The sequence below is a fragment of the Papio anubis genome, chromosome 12 (genome assembly GCF_008728515.1).
Source record: "Papio anubis isolate 15944 chromosome 12, Panubis1.0, whole genome shotgun sequence".
Classification (NCBI taxonomy): domain Eukaryota; kingdom Metazoa; phylum Chordata; class Mammalia; order Primates; family Cercopithecidae; genus Papio; species Papio anubis.
Window position 1 is genome coordinate 26,800,977 of NC_044987.1, and position 21,605 is coordinate 26,822,581.

Here is a 21,605-nt window from a genome sequence, read left to right on the forward strand (position 1 = left end):
TTCCTCCACCACCCCCCTCCAACAGGCTCCAGTGTGTGATGTTCCCCTCAATGTGTCCATGTGTTATGGTCATTCAGGTACCGCTTATAAGTGAGAACACGTGGTATTTGGTTTTCTGTTCCTGTGTTAGTTTGCTGAAGATAATGGCTTCCAACTCCATCTGTGTCCCTGCAAAGGACATGATCTCATTCCTTTTTATGGCTGCATAGTATTCCATGCTGGTGTATATGTACCACATTTTCTTGTTCTAGTTTATCATTGATGGGCATTTACACTGATTCCATGTCTTTGCTATTGGGAATCACCAAACTTAAACAATTTGTATTTTGTACTTGTACATTCATTTGTGATCATTTTTACCAGAATAGTGGAAACACTGCACAAAACTAACTCAACAGTAGCCATTTTTGTTTCACTTCTTGATTTGAGCACCTTCTGCTAACATTGTCTATCTTCTGTTTGCTGAGTAAGGAAGGACTGGAAAGAAATGGAATTATGAATTTTGAGGAGTCTGGCTCCAGGCTGAAACCCCATGTGATTTTTCAGGCCTCACCATAGGCAATGACAAAGGCTTTACCTGGTGGCCTCATGGCGGGAAGCTGCCCTCCCCATAGTAGACTTGATGCACAGCCAATGCATTACAGTCTAAGTGAAGTTGTAATGAAGGGGTCAAACCTCCCTGGCTGGTCATGCTCTTATGCCTATTTGCATTCCTAGCCCAGACACCTTCATTCCTCGATCTCTTTATCTGAGGTCTTTGGCTGAGGTCCTCTTCAGGCACCTCTGCCAAGGCCTTTTTGTGGAGGAAGGAGTTGGAAACCTCAACGACACCTTCCTTAGTCTGACTTAGTACTAGCTACTTTTCAATTCCTAGTCCTTCCCCCTCACCCTTCCCTGACCGCTGAGTTTATAACACTGCCAGAACCTTTCATTTCGGGCCCCCTCAGCAGTGAGACAATCGCCACATTCACGACGATCCACCTCACCCTCAAGTCATGCAGTGTACAGTGGAGAAAAATGGGGCTGGGGGGAGTTGGTGCTTCCTCAGGTTTTAAACCTTTGTTTATACTATTATATCACAATAAGTGATCAACTTTCATTTTTGGCTTGTTGCATTGATCCACTACACTGAGCTCTTTCTTTCAGCCTTCAGGTTGTCCTGCCATTACGGGTTCTTCTACATTATCATTTTCACAGTTAAGCGGTTGGCTAACATAGGGAAGTAACATGAATAAGAAGGGATATGATGGTGGGGTTCCTTGTGTTAAAAGAAAAACTTTAGACAAGTTAAATTTAATCAAGTTAATTGCACAATGAATGATTCATAAATCGGGCAGCACCCTGAACCAGAATAGATTCAGAGAGACTCCAGTGCTGCTGAGTGGTTGGAGAGAATTTACGGACAGAAAGAGTAAAGTGACATACAGAAAACGGAAGTGAGGTACAGAAACACCTGGATTAGTTACAGCTTGGTGTTTGCCTTATTTGGACATGGTTTGAACAGATGGCCACCTTTATTGTGTGAAACTCAGTGATTGGTAAAAGAGTAGGCAGCAGTCTGTTTAGACATCCAGTTAGATTACAGTTCTATGTATGAAGTATGTGTGAAGAAACATTTAGGCTGCACTTACAAGGAGGCAACTTTGGGCTAAATTTAATTAACACTTGATTGCTTGTGTTTCTTAGAACACCATTGTCTTCTTTCTACATTTGAATCAAGTTCTGGCGGACCCTCTAGGCTGTCAGTGTACCCACTCACTCAGTGGTAGACATAAAGTGCTTACTGTGTACTCTGAGTCTCGGTGAACCCTCACACTTTATGTGTTCATGGGACATTGTGGACGTATTATCCAAATGGGCCTCAAGGAACTGTGGACAAGCATATCGCATGTATCTCCTTGCTCAAGCCCATGCTCCATTGTTACGTCAGACTTCATTTAACACAAGTTCAAAGATAAAGTTAAGAACTTCAATCAGCAAGAAAAAAACAAACAATCCCATCAAGAAATGGGTTAAGGACATGAATAGACAATTCTTAAAAGAAAATATACAACTGGCCAACAAGCATGTGAAAAAATGCTCAACATCGCTAATTATCAGGGAAATGCAAATCAGAACCACAATGCAATGCCACCTTACTCCTGGGAGAATGGCCATTAAAAAAAAAAAAAAGATGTTAGCAGGGATGTGGTAAAAAGGGAACACTTTTACACTGTTGGTCAGAATGTAAACTAGTACAACCACTATGAAAAACAGTGTGGAGATTCTTTGAAGAACTAAAAGTAGATCTGCCAATTGATCCGGCAGTCCTACTCCTGGGTATCTAACCCAGAAGAAAGGAAGTTATTATACAAAAAAGATAATTGCACGCACATGTTTATAGCAGCACCATTTGTAATTGCAAAAATACAGAACCAGCCCAAATACCTATCAGTCAACGAGTGGATAAATAAAATGTGGTATATATGGACGATGGAATACTACTCGGCCATCAAAAGAAACAAAATAATGACATTCACAGCAACCTGGATGGAATTGGAGACCATTATTCTAAGTGAAATAACTCAGAAATGGAAAACCAAACATCGTATGTTCTCACTCGTAAGTGGGAACTAAGCTATGAGGATGCAAAGGCATGAGAATGATACAGTGGACTTTGGGGACTTGGGGGAAAGGGTCGGGGGTGGGTGAGGGATAAAAGACTACACATTGTGTACAATGTGCACTGCTCGGGTGACAGGTGCACTAAAATCTCAGAAATCACCACTAAAGAACTGATCCATGTAACAAAACACCCCCTGTTCCCCTAAAACCTATTGGAGAAGAAAAAAAAAGATGAGGAATTGTCAGTTTGATACAGAAAAAGAAAAACATTTAGCTTATTTGGTTGTATATTTTTCCTCCTTGAAACTTGGCTTGTATATGCCAGGACAAGTGTTTCAAAATTAATTAATATCATGTTCCGATATCTCTTGTGATCTAATGACTTGTTTAAGCTGAAATTTTCCTATTTGGAAATCATTACTCTGTTGACAGGAGGGAATAAGTTTGAATTTCACAAATACATATGTATTGTGTCTTTGTAAAACATGTTGAATATTGGCCAAAAAGTGTAACTTCTAGGTGGACATAGAGCTTGTCTCTCTTCACTATTGTAGCCTTTGATATCTCCCCCAATGATTAATAAATATTTCTTTAATGAATTAGAGTCTAGTCTTCTAGAATATTTTCCCATCATGACGATTTTCATCTGGATATCTGGACATGGATTTCCTTTAAGCCACAGATAATTGTCTCTAATAATAAATATGCTCATTATTCTTTCCTAGGTGTGGGCCTTGGCTTCTATTAAGAAAATTGAAACCTTTATAAATTGATTTAACAAGGGGCCACTGTGGTTTTCCCATTTCCCCCCAACAATTTATTATGAATTTTTTTTTTTTTTTTTTCTTGTGAGGCAGTGTCTCACTCTGTTGCCCAGGCTGGAGTGCAGTGGCATGAACTCAGCTCACTGCAGCCTCCGCCTCCCAGGTTCAAGCAATTCCCCTGCCTCAGCCTCCCGAGTAGCAGGATTACCCACCACTATGCCTGGCTAATTTTTTGTATTTTTAGTAGAGACAGGATTTCTCCATGTTGGCCAGGCTGGTCTCAAACTCCTGACCTCAAGTGATCTGCCCACCTCGGCCTCTCAAAGTGCTGGGATTACAGGCGTGAGCCAACACTCTTAGCCAATTATGAATATTTTCATACAGAAAAGTTGAAGAATTGTACAGTAAATACTTATATGTCTACCACCTAGATTCTACAATTAACATTTTAATATACTTGCTTTATCAAATAATCTAACCATCTTCTCATCCTTCTGTCTGTTTATTGGTCTATCTTTTATGTATACATTTTGAGAAAGTTGCAAGTATCAATACATTTCATCTCTAAAACTTCAGAATTAATCTCTGGTGTTTCGAATGCTTTCAGGGTATGACTATATGAAATTATATGTAGACATTTGGAACAGATAACTGTTAGGAAATTAAACTCCATCACTTTATTTTCCATACTTAGATTGGAAGGATAGGTTAGAAAGGAAGAAAACTACTTTAGCTCTGTATACTTTTTAATAGTTTACAGAGAATTTTCATATGTATTATCTCATTTGATCCAATATTACTATTAGTAGTAATAGTAGCTAACATTTATGGAATGCTTACTTTGTACCGGATACTGTGCAGGTTTACCTTTAAGGAAGGTACTATGCTAAATTATTTTCATCCCACTTACGGTTGGTTGTCATATCTATTTTTCAAATGGATTGATTTGTTCACTTAAAAGAATAGTTTTCAGCCCTGTAGTAAGCCTTTTAAATTCATATTTGTCAGCTGCTGCTATTTTTAGACTGAAGTCTTTGGTTTTTGATGGGTTGCTAGGACACAAGCATTTTCTTGGATATTTTATCCTTATAGGTTGCTATTCAGAATAATATTTGAGCATAACTTACGAAAAGTTGCTGAAAATGTCCTTTTCTTTTTTTTTTTTTGTCTCTTTATTAATCAACCTCTAATCCCAGTATGTTACATTACTTTAAAGTCACAAAATCTCATATAATCTAATGGATTATATAAGAGTGTGCATTTAATAGTTATTTCTTCTTGGATTATTAATTATTACTATTCTATGAATAGTAAAAAACAATAGCTACTTTTTGTGTATTTATTATACAGTGTGCCAGTTATTGTGATTATCTTTATAATTGTCTGTATAATTTATGTAAAATACTGTAAGAGTTGAGAAGCAGAGTGGGGTTAAACGGCTTGTCCTGTGACACGTGACTAATACATGGAAGAGCCAGAATATGAGTGTTTCAGCTCCAGAGTCCGTGTTTGACCTCTACTCTGCTGTTTTCCGTGGTGTGATCCTGAGACCACCTGCTTCATAATTTCTTGGGGTGATTATTAGATATGTAGATTTCTGAGCCTTACTCCAGACCTGCTGATTCTGAATCTCTGTGGATGAAATACCTTTTTTTTTTTTTTTGGTCATTCAGTTGATTCTCATGTACAGTAAAGTTTGAGAACCACTGTGCTATGCTTTTCTACAAGCCTTATTATGTTTTAATCTCTGTTAGCCTAGAAAAATAGCCAAACTCTATTAATCATTCTTATCCTTGGAGTATATGAAATTTTGGATTGATCATTATGCTTTTATCTTTGCTTCAAGATTGTCATGGATTTTAAGCACCCAGATGGTACTGCAGTGCCAGTTATGTTGCCTCGTCGGAGTTTGCTGGTGATGACAGGAGAATCTAGATACCTTTGGACCCATGGGTATGTATTGAAATATGACAGGATTCTTTTTACTTTATGAGACTTATCATTCTTCTGTGTCTGAGCCACAGGGACCATGCCCTGTGCCTGCAGATCGAGACTTCTGGGTTCAAAACTCCTAGGGGCATCTGTCTAGTTTTGTTTTTGTTAAACATTACCTTTTCACTTGGAAAAAAATTTTAATTTATAGCAAACTTGCAAGCATAGTACAGTGAACTCCCTTCGCCTTTCACCTGCATTTACTAATTTTGAATATTTGGAACATTTTTTATTTCTCTCTCACATATGTTATCATTATCATTTTTACTGAATCATTTTAGAGTAAGTTATAGACATTATGGCTTACTCTTCCATGCTTCATTGTGTATTTCCTAAGAACAAGGACATTGCGTATGTCAGGGATTGGCAAGCTATGGCTAGTGGGCCACATTCAACTCTCAGGCTGTTTTTGTACAGCTCTTGAGCTGTGAATGGTTTTTACATTTTTAAAGGCTGTAAAACAAAAAAACAATGAAGAATGTTTGACAGAGACTACATGTGGCCCTTAGTGCCTAAAATATTCACTCTCTGGCCCTTTACAGAAAAAGTTGGCCAACCTCTGTTCTATAAAACCACAGTGCAGTGCTCAAATTCAGGAAATTCAACATTGATAAAATACTCTTATTGTACTCTTATACAATCCATATTCAAATATTGCTAGGTGTACGTTATAGTGCTTTAAGCATTCTTTCTGATCCAGGATTCAGTCTGTGATCCCACGTTATGTTTAAATCTTGTTAATTCTGTTTAGTCTTTTATTTGAAACAGTTTCTCAACTTTTCTTTGTTCTTAATGACGTTGACTCTTTTAAGGAGGCCAATTGTGTTGTAGAATGCCCTGCAATTTGAGTTTGTTTGATTTAATCAAAATCTAAAGAAATGAGTATGTGCTTCTGTTAGGGATACATCTTTAGCCTTTTGAGGAGAGACCATTACACTGCTGAAATTTACATATATTGTCCCTTAAAATACTGCTGAGTTCTGTACTTATTAATTCTGTTCTGCTTTGGAGCTTTTAGCTGACATATTTTTATAAAAATTCAAGGAAATGAACATGTAAATGAATTTGTAACCTGTCCTAAATGTGAGCCATTAAAAAATGATGACCTGATTTTGTGCACTGGGGCTTAAATTTATGTGATTTTTTTTTCATGGCCATTAAAATATTTGCACTTAAAATGAAAAAAAAAAATGATGATATGATCCGTTAATTTCAGGTCTTCTTAGAATTCTGAGAATGATGACATTTTTCTTTTCTGGGTTCAAGCATTTTTGCTATCACTAATGTTTAAACTTCTTAAGAGTAATATTATAACGACAGCAAATACAAAATTAGAAAATTACTTTTCATGTATATATTGTGAAAATATTTTAATCTGTTCTGGTGATACTACAGGTTAATTTTCCTGAAACAACATTTGATCACATTATTGTCTTACTGAAAGCATGTTATGCTATTAAATGTTAATAGAGTTGTCTCTGGAAAGTTAGATTATAGGTAATATTTATTTTTAATCTTTGCTCTGGAATCAGAATTCTCTACAGTATTTTTAGGGAAAAAAACCTCAGTATTATTTTTGAGGCTGCCATTGATACACATTGCCTGTAATGTCACTGTGTGTGTGTGTGTGTGTGTGTGTGTGTGTGTGTGTGTTAGGAAGAGAGACAGATGGGGAAATGGGGGAGAGAGGGAGGGAGGGAGGCAAGGAGACCAGAGGCAAGAAAGAGAGAGAGAGGTAAATGATATACCAACCATTGACATGTTATCAGAATCTTTGGGTGGAAAGGAGAATAGATTGGAAAAGCGTATTTAATACACTTACCACATGGTAAGTGTATTGACTTGATAAAACTTGATAAAACTTTTTGATTTCTATGCTGAAAAACAAAAGCACTAGAAAGCATTGTAGAGGGACATGGATTGAAAAAAGTTAACACTGCCCTGTAATTTTAATTCCAGATACCTCACTCTAACTTTAATTTGTTCAAGTTCAAATTTACTATTCTAGCCGTCACACCTTAAATCAAAGGTGGAAGACCGGTAGCACAGGGGTACACTTACTAGTCAGGTATTTTCTGTTTAGCTGATGCAATAGTTGTCCACATGGTGGCAGTTTATTTTTTTTCAGTTTTCTACATATAAAAATTAGGAGTTTTCACATAAAAATTTGACTTTTCAGCCTCTCTTGAAAATTGAGAGGATCTGACAACACTGAACCTTAGTATTGCTGGGCAGCAGTACCTGAAACTATGTATCACTAGCATTCTTTAGGTGGGAGCCTACTTCTCTAGTTCCCTACAGTTCCTACCCCTTTCTCTTACTCCGTGATCTAAGACTGAGCATCAGTTGTCATTTAACACTGTGCTTGTACTACTGTTTTTATCTTATTCAATGAAAATTGAATATTTCTTGAACTTATGTCTGTATTAAAAGTAGGAGACAGGGCTGGGTGCGGTGGCTCACACCTGTAATCCTAGCACTTTGGGAGGCCAAGGTGGGCGGATCACAACGTCAGGAGTTCGAGACCAGCCTGGCCAATATGGTGAAACCCCATCTCTACTAAAATACAAAAATTAGCCAGGCATAGTGGCGTATGCCTGTAGTCGCAGCTACTCGGGAGGCTGAGGCAGGAGAATCACTTGAAGCCAGGAGGCGGAGGTTGCAGTGAGCCAGCCAAGATCGCATCACTGCACTGCAGCCTGGGTGACAGAGCGAGACTCAGTCTCAAAAAAAAATGGAAAGCTAGCCTGAATGAGAATGTATGTTTCAAGAAAAATGGCACAGAACACTGCTTTTTTGAAATGAAGATTAATCCTATATGTTTAATGATAAACAATATATTTCTAAACAGGTTCACCTGTTGCATTTATTTATGCCATCTGACTGGCCCCAGGAAGCATTATTTCATGAGGTTATGTGAATGCTCCTTTTAACTTATTTCTGGAGCATTTTCCTTGTGCCAGGAATTGTTCTAAAAACTTTACATATATCAACTCATTTAATTTACACAATCATAGTGGGAAGTTTGTTCCATGGTTTTGTCCTTATTTTTGAAGGAAATTGGAGCATAAACAAGTTAAGTAACTTGTCACAAAGTTACTAAGTTAAGTAACAAAGTCACAAAGCAGTAAGTCTCAGAGCCAAGATCAGAAGCCTGGCAGTCTGGTTTCAGAATCTGTGCTCTTACCAATGACGTTATGGCTAAATTTGCTTGCTCCCTTTTCTCTGAACTTACACTGTGCCTTCTAACCTTCACACCTTTGCCAGCCCTGTATCTGTTAACATATAGCTCTTTTACTTCCTTCATAATTTATCAAGCTTTCCTGACTACATAAACTTGAAATAATGTATTCCTTATCTTAACTTTTGAAGTCTGTATTGTTTCCTACTACCTTGAGATGTCTCTAATATTATATTGAACTATTATTTAAATCTATAAAACTCTTTTTATATTCTTAGTGAATATTGTCCCAATTTGATTATAATTTGAGTGCAGGGGGAAAAAGATGTTTAGCAATGTTTACATAAATCATTACTTTAACACATGCATTACCTGTTCTTAAACATTTGAGATTGTTGGAAAAGCAGTTAGGAACTCCTTGGCCTTTGCCTGAAGTTACACTTTAGGCAAGTGAAGTAATTGATTTAAAAGAGCCATAACAGAGAATGACTTAACTCTTCAAAAGAGGATTAGTTTGCTAACAAGAGCTTCAAGATACTTATTCCTCTAAAATATGTTGACTTTGTTCAATACCGTAGTTTTAATCATTTGTAGCTATTAAAACAAAAGTAATACAAATTTGGGCAATGATTGCTTTCTTTTTTTTTCCTCTAAAAAGTTGCCTTTAGCACAAGATTTTTAAAAAGAGCCATTCTCCTACCTTGTTTTATGAGGCTGGCATTAATTACCCTTGACATCAAAACATAGGAAAGACATTAAATAAAAGAAAATTACAAACCCACATCTCTCATAACAGAGGTGAGAAAATCCATAACAGAACATTAGAAAGTCAAATCTTGCAATATATATATAAAAAGAAAATATAACCTAGCGGAGTTTATACCAGTATTTCACAGTTGGTTTAGCATTTCAAAAATCAATGTAATTCATCACATTAAAGGAATAAAGGAGAAAAGGCATAATCATCTTGATTGATGCAAAAAGTATATTTGACAAAATTTAGTACCCATTCATGATAAAAACCCAGCAAACTAGGACAAGAAGGGAACTTCTTCAGTGCAATAAAGAGTATTTATGAAAAACCAACAGCTGATATCATACTTAATGGTATTTTATTGAACAAGTCAGGGATGTCCGCTCATACTTCTTCTATTTAATGTTATATTGGATATCTTAGCCAGTATGAGAAGTCAAGAAAAAGAACTAAAAATCATAAATATTTGAAAGGAAGGAGTAAAATTCTTTATTTGTAGATTACGTTATTGTGGATGTAGAAAATCCTAGAGAATCTACAAAACAAGTTCCAGAACTAATAAATGAATTTAGTGTCATACAAGGTCAATATTTAGAAATTAATTTTTAGAAGATGAAATAAAAATGCTATTTAAAATAGCATCAAGACTCATAAATGTTTCCTTTCCAGTACTCAGAATTAATTTATTGGGGTGTTGTTTAAAAAGCAATTAGCCTGAGAATTCTGTTTCTTACAACAGATAGGGTGAAATATAGCAATGACAAAATGAAAGTTGAGAATTGGAATACATTATATTTTTCATTTTAGGATCAAATCCATTTTAGGTCGACATTTCTCTTTCCAGATCACCTGGCTGTTATTATAGTAAAGAGGTATCTACAACTTAAGTAAACAATTACAATTTTATATATTTTGCTGAGATCCTTCAGGATTAGCACATTCTCTGTGAATATGAAGCCTATTTCCATAGAGAGATAACCTTGCCTAGAGTAAATCAAGAAGATCTGAGTCTTAGGAATAAGTTTTTAAAAGATATGTAACACACATAGACTGAAAATTCTAGGAAAATTATTGCTATCCCTAGGAAACTTAATATGGTTAATACATCAGTTGTCCCCCAAATCTATGGAGACAGTGTAATTCCAATCAAAACTCCAGAAGGCTTTTTTTTTTTTTTGTCAAAATTGACAAACTGATTCTAAAATTTATAAGGAAATGTGATTGTCAAAACAATCTTGAAACAATGTTAGGGGATTTATTCTGCTTGATTTTTAAGACTTACTATACGGCTATATAGTCAAAATAGTATTGTTGTACAGATAGACAGACAGATCAGGGTGACAGAGTATAGTCCAGAGATAACTCCACGTATACAAGGTCAGTTGATTTTTGCCAAAGATACCAATGTAATTAAATGTGGAAAGGAAATTTTTCATCAGATGGTGCTGGAACAACTGAATATCCGTGTGGAAATAAAATGAACCTGAATCTATCTCATACCATTCACAAAAATTAATTTGAGGTAGATCATAGATTTAAATGTAAAAGCAAAAACTATGAAATGGTCTAAAAGAAACTTTGTAAAAAGCTATTTTTGTAAGCTTGAGGTAGCCAAAGTTTTTTTAAAGAGAGATTTCATAACACACTATTAAGAAATAATAAATTGGAACTCATCAAAATTGAAAACTTCTGCTCATCTAAAGATACCATTGAGACAATGAGAAGGCAGCCACACATGGGGAGAAAATACCTGCTATGTATTTACGCTTACATCTATATCTTTATCATTCTGTATCTAACAAGCAATTGGGCAAAAGGGTGGGACAGATCCTTCATCAAAAAATGATTTATGCATGTCTAATAAGCACATGAAGAGATGTATAACATCATTAGTCATTAGATAAATAATAAAACTGCAATTTTATACCACATGCTACTCACTAAAATGACTAAAATTTAAAACTCAGAAAATACCAAGTGTTGGTGAGAATGTTAACCAGCCTGGAACTCTCATATGTTGCTGGTTGCAGTGTAACATTGTACAACTACCTTGGACAACCAGAAGTTTCTTACCTTATGACCCACCAGTTTCACTCCTTATTACCTGTTAAAACCCACCAATTTGACTCCTAGGTATTTCCCAAGAGTAATAAATCTATATATCCAAAAATGATATGTGTAAGAATGTTCACAGAAGCTTTATTTATAATAATCCCAAACTATGGACTTGTAATTACCATGTAGTTGTTTTTAATTTTTAAAAATCCAGTCCAGTGATCTTTGTTTTTAATTGGAGTTTTTAATACTTTTACATTTAATATATTACTGATAATGAATTTAAATTTACCATCTATTTGTTTCCTCTTGGCATCAGCTGTCCTTTTTTTTTCTTTAGAATTGGTGTTAGTTAAATGTTTATTTTATTTCCCCCTGGAATAATTTGTTGTACATTCTTTTAATATTAGTGTCTTGAAGATAATTTCCTTAAATACTTTTATTTCCTTGTTTTTCCGCAATGTCTAACAATTCAGAGAATCCATTAGATATTTGTAATAAATTATTCTAGATTTTCTCTATTCACTTAACATTTTTAAAGGCCTGAAATATTTTTAATACAATGTTAAGTAAATTTTTTTGACTATTGCTTTTAGAATCACATGCAGAAAATTTGATACTGTTCAAGCATCTGAGAATCATAAAAGTGGAATTATCACCAGTGATGTTGGAGACTTAACTTTAAGCAAGAGGGGACTACGAACATCATTTACATTTAGGAAAGTGAGGCAAACACCCTGTAACTGTAGTAAGTATATACTCTTATCTCTTCTGTAAAATGGAGTCAATTTAATATAAAAGTCCTTTAAGGTCCTGTCAACACCTAGGAGAGCTTTTTCTGAATCTCTCTAATTGCATTTCCTGTATTTCACCTTGTATTGCACTTTCATGCATTTTTTTTCCTTTATCAAATTTATTTATTTACTTATTATTATACTTTAAGTTCTAGGGTACATGTGCACAACGTGCAGGTTTGTTACATATTTATACATGTGCCATGTTGGTGTAGTTTCTTTTGCTGTGCAGAAGCTCTTTAGTTTAATTAGCTCCTATTTGTCAATTTAGGCTTTTGTTGCCATTGCTTTTGGTGTTTTAGTCATGAAGTCCTTGCCCATGCCTATGTCCTGAATGGTACTGCCTAGGTTTTCCTCAAGGGTTTTTATGGTTTTAGGTCTAACATTTAAGTCTTTAATACATCTTGAATTAATTTTTGTATAAGGTGTAAGGAAGGGATGCAGTTTCAGCTTTCTATACATGGCTGGCCAGTTTTCCCAGCACCATTTTTTAAATAGGGAATCCTTTCCCAATTGCTTGTTTTTGTCAGGTTTGTCAAAGATCAGATGGTTGTAGATATGCGGTATTATTTCTGAGGGCTCTGTTCTGTTCCATTGGTCTAGATCTCTGTTTTGGTACCGGGATCATGTTGTTTTGGTTACTGTAGCCTTGTAGTATAGTTTAAATCAGGTAGCGTGATGCCTACAGCTTTGTTCTTTTGACTTAGGATTGTCTTGGCAATGTGGTCTCTTTTTTGGTTCCATATGAACTTTAAAGTAGTTTTTTCCAATTCTGTGAAGAAAGTCATTGGTGGCTTAATGGAGATGGCATTGAATCTATAAATTATCTTGGGCAGTATGGCCATTTTCACGATATTGTTTCTTCCTATCCAGAGCATGGAATGTTTTTCCATTTGTTTGTGTCCTCTTTTATTTCGTTGAGCAGTGGTTTGTAGTTCTCCTTGAAGAGGTCCTTCACATCCTTTGTAAGTTGGATTCCTAGGTATTTTATTCTCTTTGAAGCAATTGTGAATGGGAGTTCACTCATGATTTGGCTCTCTGTTTGTCTGTTATTTGTGTATAGGAATGCTTGTGATTTTTGCACATTGATTTTGTATCCTGAGACTTTGCTGAAGTTGCTTATCAGCTTAAGGAGATTTTGGGTTGAGACGATGGGATTTTCTAAATATACAATCATGTCATCTGCAAACAGGGACAATTTGACTTCCTCTTTTCCTAATTGAATACCTTTTATTTCTTTCTCCTGCCTGATTGCCCTGGCCAGAACTTCCAACACTATGTTGAATAGGAGTGGTGAGAGAGGGCACCCCTGTCTTGTGCCAGGTTTCAAAGGGAATGCTGCCAGTTTTTGCCCATTCAGTATGATATTGGCTGTGGGTTTGTCATAAATAGCTCTTATTATTTTGAGATACGTCCCATCAATACCGAATTTTTTGAGAGTTTTTAGCATGAAGGGGTGTTGAATTTTATTGAAGGCCTTTTCTGCATCTATTGAGATAATCATATGGTCTTTGTCTTTGGTGCTGTTTATATGATGGATTATGTTTATTGATATGCGTATGTTGAACCAGCCTTGCCTCCCAGGGATGAAGCCAACTTGATCGTGGTGCATAAGGTTTGTGATGTGCTGCTGGATTCGGTTTGCCCGTATTTTGTTGAGGATTTTTGCGTCAATGTTCATCAGGGATATTGGTCTAAAATTCTCTTTTTTGTGTGTGTGTCTGTGCCAGGCTTTGGTATCAGGATGATGCTGGCCTCATAAGATGAGTTAGGGAGGATTCCCTCCTTTTCTATTGATTGGAATAGTTTCAGAAGGAATGGTACCAGCTCCTCTTTGTACCTCTGGTAGAATTCAGCTGTGAATCTGTCTGGTCCTAGACTTTTTTGGTTTGTAGGCTATTAATTATTGCCTCAATTTCAGAGCATGTTATTGGTCAGATTCATAAAGTAAGTCCTTAGAGACCAACAAAGAGACTTAGACTCCCACACCATAATAATGGGAGACTTCAACACCCCACTGTCAACATTAGACAGATCAATGAGACAGAAAGTTAACAGGGATATCCAGGAATTGAACTCAGCTGTGCACCAAGCAGACCTAATAGACATCTACAGAACTCTCCACCCCAAATCAAGAGAATATACATTCTTCTCAGCACCACGTCGCACTTATTCCAAAACTGACCACATAGTTGGAAGTAAAGCACTCCTCAGCAAATGTAAAAAACAGAAATTATAACAAACTGTCCCCCAGACCACAGTGCAATCAAACTAGAAGTCAGTATTGAGAAACTCCCTCAAAACCACTCAACTACATGGAAACTGAACAACCTGCTCCTGAATGACTACTGGGTACATAACAAAATGAAGGCAGAAATAAAGATGTTCTTTGAAACCAATGAGAACAAAGACAAAACATACCAGAATCTCTGGGACACATTTAAAGCAGTGTGTAGAGGGAAATTTATAGCACTAAATGCCCACAGGAGAAAGTAGGAAAGATCTAAAATTGACACCCTAACATCACAATTAAAAGAACTAGAGAAGCAAGAGCAAACACATTCAAAAGCTAGCAGAAGGCAAGAAATAACTAAGATCAGAGCAGAACTGAAGGAGATAGAGACACATAAAACCCTTGAAAAAAATCAATGAATTCAGGAGCCGGTTTTTTTGAAAAGATCAACAAAATTGATAGACTGCTAGCAAGACTAATACAGCAGAAAAGAGAGAAGAATCAAATAGACGCAATAAAAAATGATAAAGGAGAGACATAGGAACACTTATACACTGTTGGTGGGACTGTAAACTAATTCAACCATTGTGGAAGACAGTGTGGCAATTCTGCAAGGTTGTAGAACTAGAAATACCATTTGACCCAGCCATCCCATTACTGGGTATATACCCAAAGGATTACAAATCATGCTGCTATAAAGACACATGCACACGTATGTTTATTGTGGCACTATTCACAGTAGCAAAGACTTGGAAACAACCCAAATGTCCATCCATGATAGACTGGGTTAAGAAAATGTGGCACATATACACCATGGAATACTATGCAGCCATAAAAAAGGAATGAGTTCATGTCCTTTGTAGGGACATGGATGCAGCTGGAAACCATCATTCTGAGCAAACTATTGCAAGGAAAAAAAACCAAACACTGCATGTTGTCACTCGTAGGTGGGAATTGAACCACGAGAACACTTGGACACCAGGTAGGGAACATCACACACCAGGGCCTGTCATGGGGTTGGGGGCGGGGGGAGGGATAGCATTAGGAGATATACCTAATGTAAATGATGAGTTAATGGGTGCAGCACACCAACATGGCACATGTGTACATATGTAACAAACCTGCACGTTGTGCACATGTACCCTAGAACTTAAAGTAAAATTAAAATATATATATATAAAAAAGTAAAAAAAAAATGATAAAGGGAGATATCACCATCAATTCAACAGAAACACAAACTACCATCGGAGAATACTATAAATACCTCTACGCAAGTAAACTAGAAAATCTAGAAGAGATGGATAAATTCCTGGACACATGCACCCTCCCAAGACTAACCCAGGAAGAAGTTGAATCCCTCAATAGATCATGCACTTTTCTTTCTTTCTTTTTTTTTTTTTTTTGAGATGGAATCTTGCTGTGTCGCCTAGGCTGGAGCGCAGTGGTGCGATCTCGGCTCACTGCAAGTTCCACCTCCCGGGTTCACGCCATTCTCTTGCCTCAGCCTCCCGAGTAGCTGGGACTACAGGTACCCGCCACCATGCCCGGCTAAGTTTTTTGTGTTTTTTAGCAGAGACGGGGTTTCACCGTGTTAGTCAGGATGGTCTCGATCTCTTGACCTCGTGATCCACCCGCCTCGGCCTCCCAAAGTGCTGGGATTACAGGCGTGAGCCACCACGCCTGGCCATCATGCACTTTTCTTAACCACCCTCATTAGAGTTTACATTCTTTGAAGGGAGGGTCTGCATCTTATCATTTTCATTTTTTCCAAACTTAGTACTTGAGTTGGGTGCCCAATAAATATTTTCCTTATTGAAGTAACAGTTAAGAGTGCTACAATTGGAGGCCAACAAAATATTACTTGTTTAAAAATAGGTATTGTTGGGAATGGTTTGTCAGGATTCTAAATTATTTCTTATTAATCCAACAGGGAAATTGGAGATGACAAATTGTCCTATAGTACATAACTCTAGGGAGATAAGCAATAGTTTATGTTTTAGTCAATTTGAAAACTCAGAAGGGAATAAAAACTGTTCAAAAACTTGTCAAGAGGATGCTATTTTGAATTGTCTATACAAGTACGTCATGTTCTGGATTTCTTTGACTCAATTAACAGACACCTCTTGCATTTTGTAAATACTGTTTTGTAATGATCGGGATAATAAAATCCTTTTTATATCTTTGGGGGTTTTAATTATGGGTGGTATCTACCAATAGCTTTTGGATTTAGTCATAATCTTAAAAATTTACTTCAAAAGTCTTACAGTATCTACAAAATGTTATCCTTTTAAAAATCTTGAAATTTCTATATTTTATATCTTGATGTTAGTGAAGCTCAAAATAACTTTTTATTTTACTAAAGGTGTCCTTGAAGGCTTAAAAATCAAATTTTAAAAGTTAAATTTTAAATGTTCATTTATTTGATGAATATCGAACATTGCAGATAGTGAGTTACATATGGTATAGAAAAATAAAGCATGTCTCCTGTTCTTAAGGAACTTAAAGTGTAGTTGGAGACACAAGCTAGTTTTCTTATGCAAATGTCTGTCATGGGCATTTATTAAATGTAAGAAAGTGTTATTGGGGATTCAGTTTACAGATTTTTTTTTTTTTAAGATGAAAAATAATTGTGGCCGGCATAGTGGCTCATGCCTGTAATCCCAGCACTTTGGGAGGCTGAGGCAGGAGAATTGCTTGAGGCCAGGAGTTCAAAATCAGCTTGGACAACATAGCAAGATCCACTCTCTACAAAAAAATAAAATCAAAATTTAGACAGGCATGGTGGTGTGTGCCTGTGGTCCTACCTACTAGGAAAGCTGAGGCGGGAGGATTGTGTGAGTCTAGGAGTTCGAGGCTGCAGTGAGCTATGATCACGCCACATCACTGCAGCCTGGGTGACAGAGCAAGACCCTGTCTCAAAACAAAAAAACAGCAACAGAAACCCCCCCAAATTATACATGTTTATCATGTACAACATGATGTTTTAAAATATATAAAACGTATATATTGTAGAATGGCTCAATTGAGCTAATTAACATGTATTACTTCACATACTTATACTTTTTTGTGATGAGAACACTTAAAAATTTTCTCGGCTGGGCGTGATGGCTCACGCCTGTAATCCCAGCACTTTGGGAGGCCGAAGCGGGCGGATTACCTGAGGTCAGGAGTTCCAGACCAGCCTGGCCAACATGGTGAAACCCTGTCTGTACTAAAAATACAAAAATTAGCCAGGCTTGGTGGCACACGCTTGTAATCCCAGCTACTCGGGAGGCTGAGGCAGGAGAATCGCTTGAACCCGGGAGGCGGAGGTTGCAATGAGCTGATATCATGCCACTGCACTCCAGCCTGGGTGACAGAGCAAGACTCTGTCTCAAAAAAAAAAACAAAAAAAAACACAAGGTATTCTCATAGTGATTTTCAAGAATACAATCTATTATTAACTATAGTCACCATGTTTTACACTAGATCCCTGGGACTTATTCTATCTAACTGAAATTTTGTATCCTTTTATTAGCATCTTCCCAGCTCCCACCCCCAAATGCCCCAGCCCCTGGTAACCACCATTCTACCACTCTCTATTCTGTGAGATCAGCTTTTTTTAGATTCCATGTATGAGTAAGATTGTGTAGTATTTGTCTTCTCTGTATGACTTATTTCACTTAACATAATATCCTCCAGGTTTATCTGTGTTGTGAATGGCAAGATTTCCTTCTGTTTGTGGCAGAATAGTATTCTGTTGTGTATATGTACCATATTTTCTTTTTCCATTCATTCGCTGATAGGCACCTTGAGTCCATGCCTTGGCTGTTGTGAGTAATGTTGCAGTAAACATGTGAGTGCAGATGTCTTTCTGACACACTAATTTCATTTTCTGTGGCTATATAACCCATACTGGGATTACTGGTTTATAAGATAGTACTTATTTTTTATTTTTTTTGAGCAAGGCAGAGAAGGGTTTTATTGAGTGACAGAACAGCTCTAATACAAGAGGGGATTGAACCTGAATGGGTTCTGTGTGAGAGGGGGCCTGCAGGTGGGTAGTCCCCTATTTCTAATTTTTTGAAGAACCTCTGTTCTTACTATAGCATGGAACAAGCAAAGATTTAAAGTGAGTGTTAGACATTATTACAGAGAACAGGGAACAACTTCAAAATTAATTTGAGACAGTGTATTCTAAATTTCCTCTGTCATCAGCTCTGCTTGGTGGTGTTCTCCCTGGGATTTGCTTATTCTACTGAAGCAAGCAACATAGTGTAGTCATTGAGAATGTGGGCTCCGGAGTCTACACTGCCTGAGTTCAATTCGTGGCTGTATGACTTAGTATCTCTGTCTTTAGGAATGGTCTTAGCTTCTTTGTGCTTCAGTTTTGTCATCTGTAAGTGGATGTCATGGTACCTATCTCATTGCATGACTGTGAGAATTGAGGCAATGCTTAGAAACCGCTTCAAATGGTGTTCAGTAAATGCTTGTGGTTATTACCAAATGACACTTTGCCTCCAGGTCTTGTTCTTCTGAGAGCCCTACGGTGCCCATAACTCCTATCTCCTTTACCTACCAAGGTTAATTTAGCTAAATTTTTCCCAGTTAGGCCAGACCTATTAAGATACTTTTCTGAATAAGAGGACTTTTAATCTCAAGATTAAATCTATATATAACTGTATTTAATCTTGAGATTAAATAGGCATAATCGCTAAGGCAGATGCAGAATTGTAGTCATGTATTGTTGTAAATGGATTTTCCCCATTCTTTTTATATTAGACTTATTAGGGAAGAACTTTTCCTTTTAACGGATAAATCGGAGTCTATCTACCCACCAAATTTGCACTGATTTTTTTTTCATTTACGAAAACTTGATACTGTATGAGTTATTCTGATAAAAAGGAAAGGTGTGTATTGCTTTGTTTTTCATTAAGGTTACCCTTTGGTCTGTGACAGCCAGAGGAAAGAGACTCCTCCCTCATTTCCAGAGAGTGATAAAGAAGCCTCACGGCTGGAGCAAGAGTACGTCCATCAAGTTTATGAAGAGATTGCTGGACACTTCAGCAGCACGAGACATACCCCTTGGCCGCACATTGTGGAGTTTTTGAAGGCTTTGCCAAGTGGTTCGATAGTGGCCGATATTGGATGTGGTAATGGAAAGTATCTTGGCGTCAATAAGGAGTTATATATGGCAAGTAATGTTGCTTTTGACTTTCTTTTTGCTTAATTTGCAGTGGTTATCATATCTTTCTTCCTCATGATATAATGCTGTTTTTTTAGGTCATTGCCAGAAAATTATAACCAATAGATTGAATATTAATGAACACTGCCCCATTTTTTCTTATTCCTCTAGGAATTTATGGGCACACCATCGTTATATAAATTTTTTTTCCCATTAGATTTTGCTTTCTACCACTATTATTTTATCAGTAAAACTATCTTATAGCTGTAAAACTCTTTACAGAGTAGAAAGGATTTTTATAGAAATCTTTTTTTGACTTGGATGCCCCTAAGTATGAAGAAGATAAAGCTGATATTTTCATCCATCTTTTGCAAATGAAGAAATTGGGGCTCACAGTCATCATGTTAATTTCCTGGTGTCATATAATTAGGGGACGTAACTGGAAATTGAACCTATGTCTTCTACTCCAAACTTCACTCATAGTAGAAAAACATTTCTATTTATTGGCATCTTACTGTTGAGGAAACTAAGGCTCAAATAGATTAAAAACTTGACCAAGGTTGCAAGGGCTAGACTGTCTGATTCCAGAGTGTCTGTTTTCAGTTGCTATCATTTTTTTTTCTATGAGCCGTTTTTTTTTTTTCCCGCTGTGCTAAGAAGTAGGATGTTCTTGTTTTAGTGTATTGTTGTAAGTAATCTTATTTTAACCCTTGCTCTGTGAGGACTGGAGCTTCCCTTTCTCTAGATTCGGGATTTAGGATGAGAGTAAGGGAGTAAGAAAAAAGAAGAGAGAGCAGCCAACATTCCTGGGTTATTGGAGTATGTCAGATCACTTCTCATCTTTATTTTTACTCCATCCTAGATATTGTACACCTACATGAAAAAAGTTACTACAATTGTCCCTTGGTATATAAAATTGAAGCCAAATCAAATAATAAATAAAATGCATGTTTAATGATCATAAAAAATGTAGCATAAAAGAGAAAAGTGATATATCATTCTTCTAAGAGATTACATTTTTATCACCCCTACATGAGCAGCAGTGGCTGTTCTTTGTAGGGCCATACACCTCAAATGCCTCTGGTTACAGTCACCTAGGATTCTTCCGAGGAAGTACAAACAATACATTGAAAAAAGTATATTAGTCCCTTGGTATCTGTGGGGAGTTATTTCCAGGGCCCTGTGGATACCAAAATCTGTAGAAGCTCAAGTCTCTGATACAAAATTATGTAGTATTTGCAAATAACCTATGCACATCCTCCTGTATATTTAAAATTGTCTGTAGATTACTTATGATATGTAATACAATGTAAATGCTATGTAAATAGTTGTTAGACAGTATTGCTTAGGGACTAATGACAAGAAAAAAGTCTGTAGTTGCTTGAATCCCTGGATGTGGAACTCATAGATACGGAGGGCTGGTTGTATTACAGCTTAGGAAATGTAGAGTTTGTACATTAACAGGTGGATAAAAGAATAGCGTTTCATCAAGATAAGACAATGATATTCATATATTGTTACCATGTTTACAATTAAATTTTAATTTATAAAGAATAAGGCCTAGTGAATTAATTTTGTTCATGTTGAAGAGGAAATAGATCTTTGATGTGTCACTTAAAATCACAGCTAACCACAGTTCAAAACAAGGTGATATTTTCTAGTGTTTTAATCTAAAGTTACCTCCAAAAATATTTCTCAGTAGGCTCTGCTTTTGCACTTCCTTGTTGATAATCCATGGTTTTATCTAGTCAGGTATGATTCATGACAGTGAAACTAGGTTGAAGTCAAATACACTGATTTAGTCATAGTGATAACATTCTGTTACAATTGAGAAGAATGATTTCTTGAATTATTTTTTGAATAATTTGAATAATTCAAATATATAATTCAAATTGTGTTCAGGAAACGAACACAATCTGCAGCTGATTCCAGAGGGAATATATTTGGAAGGATTAGAAAATCATAAGTATATTCACTCAGTTTATCAGCAGCAGTCTGTACATAATTCTTTCCTGTCTGTTGTTCCCCGGAGCTTACTGCATTGCCTGATTTCCAGGCATACAG

At 36.5% G+C, this 21,605-nt stretch overlaps 1 protein-coding gene across 5 annotated transcripts in view; it reads left to right on the plus strand.

The window, feature by feature from the left end:
- ALKBH8 (alkB homolog 8, tRNA methyltransferase) overlaps positions 1–21,605 on the plus strand; it is a 75,008-nt gene that overhangs the window by 30,022 nt on the left and 23,381 nt on the right. For all 5 annotated transcript variants that reach the window (XM_017948928.3, XM_003910638.5, XM_009187199.3 and 2 more), the window contains 3 exons: positions 5,215–5,321; positions 11,947–12,098; positions 19,294–19,550. In XM_017948928.3, the coding sequence (XP_017804417.3) occupies positions 5,215–5,321; positions 11,947–12,098; positions 19,294–19,550 (516 nt within the window). The remainder of the gene's footprint in view (positions 1–5,214; positions 5,322–11,946; positions 12,099–19,293; positions 19,551–21,605) is intronic.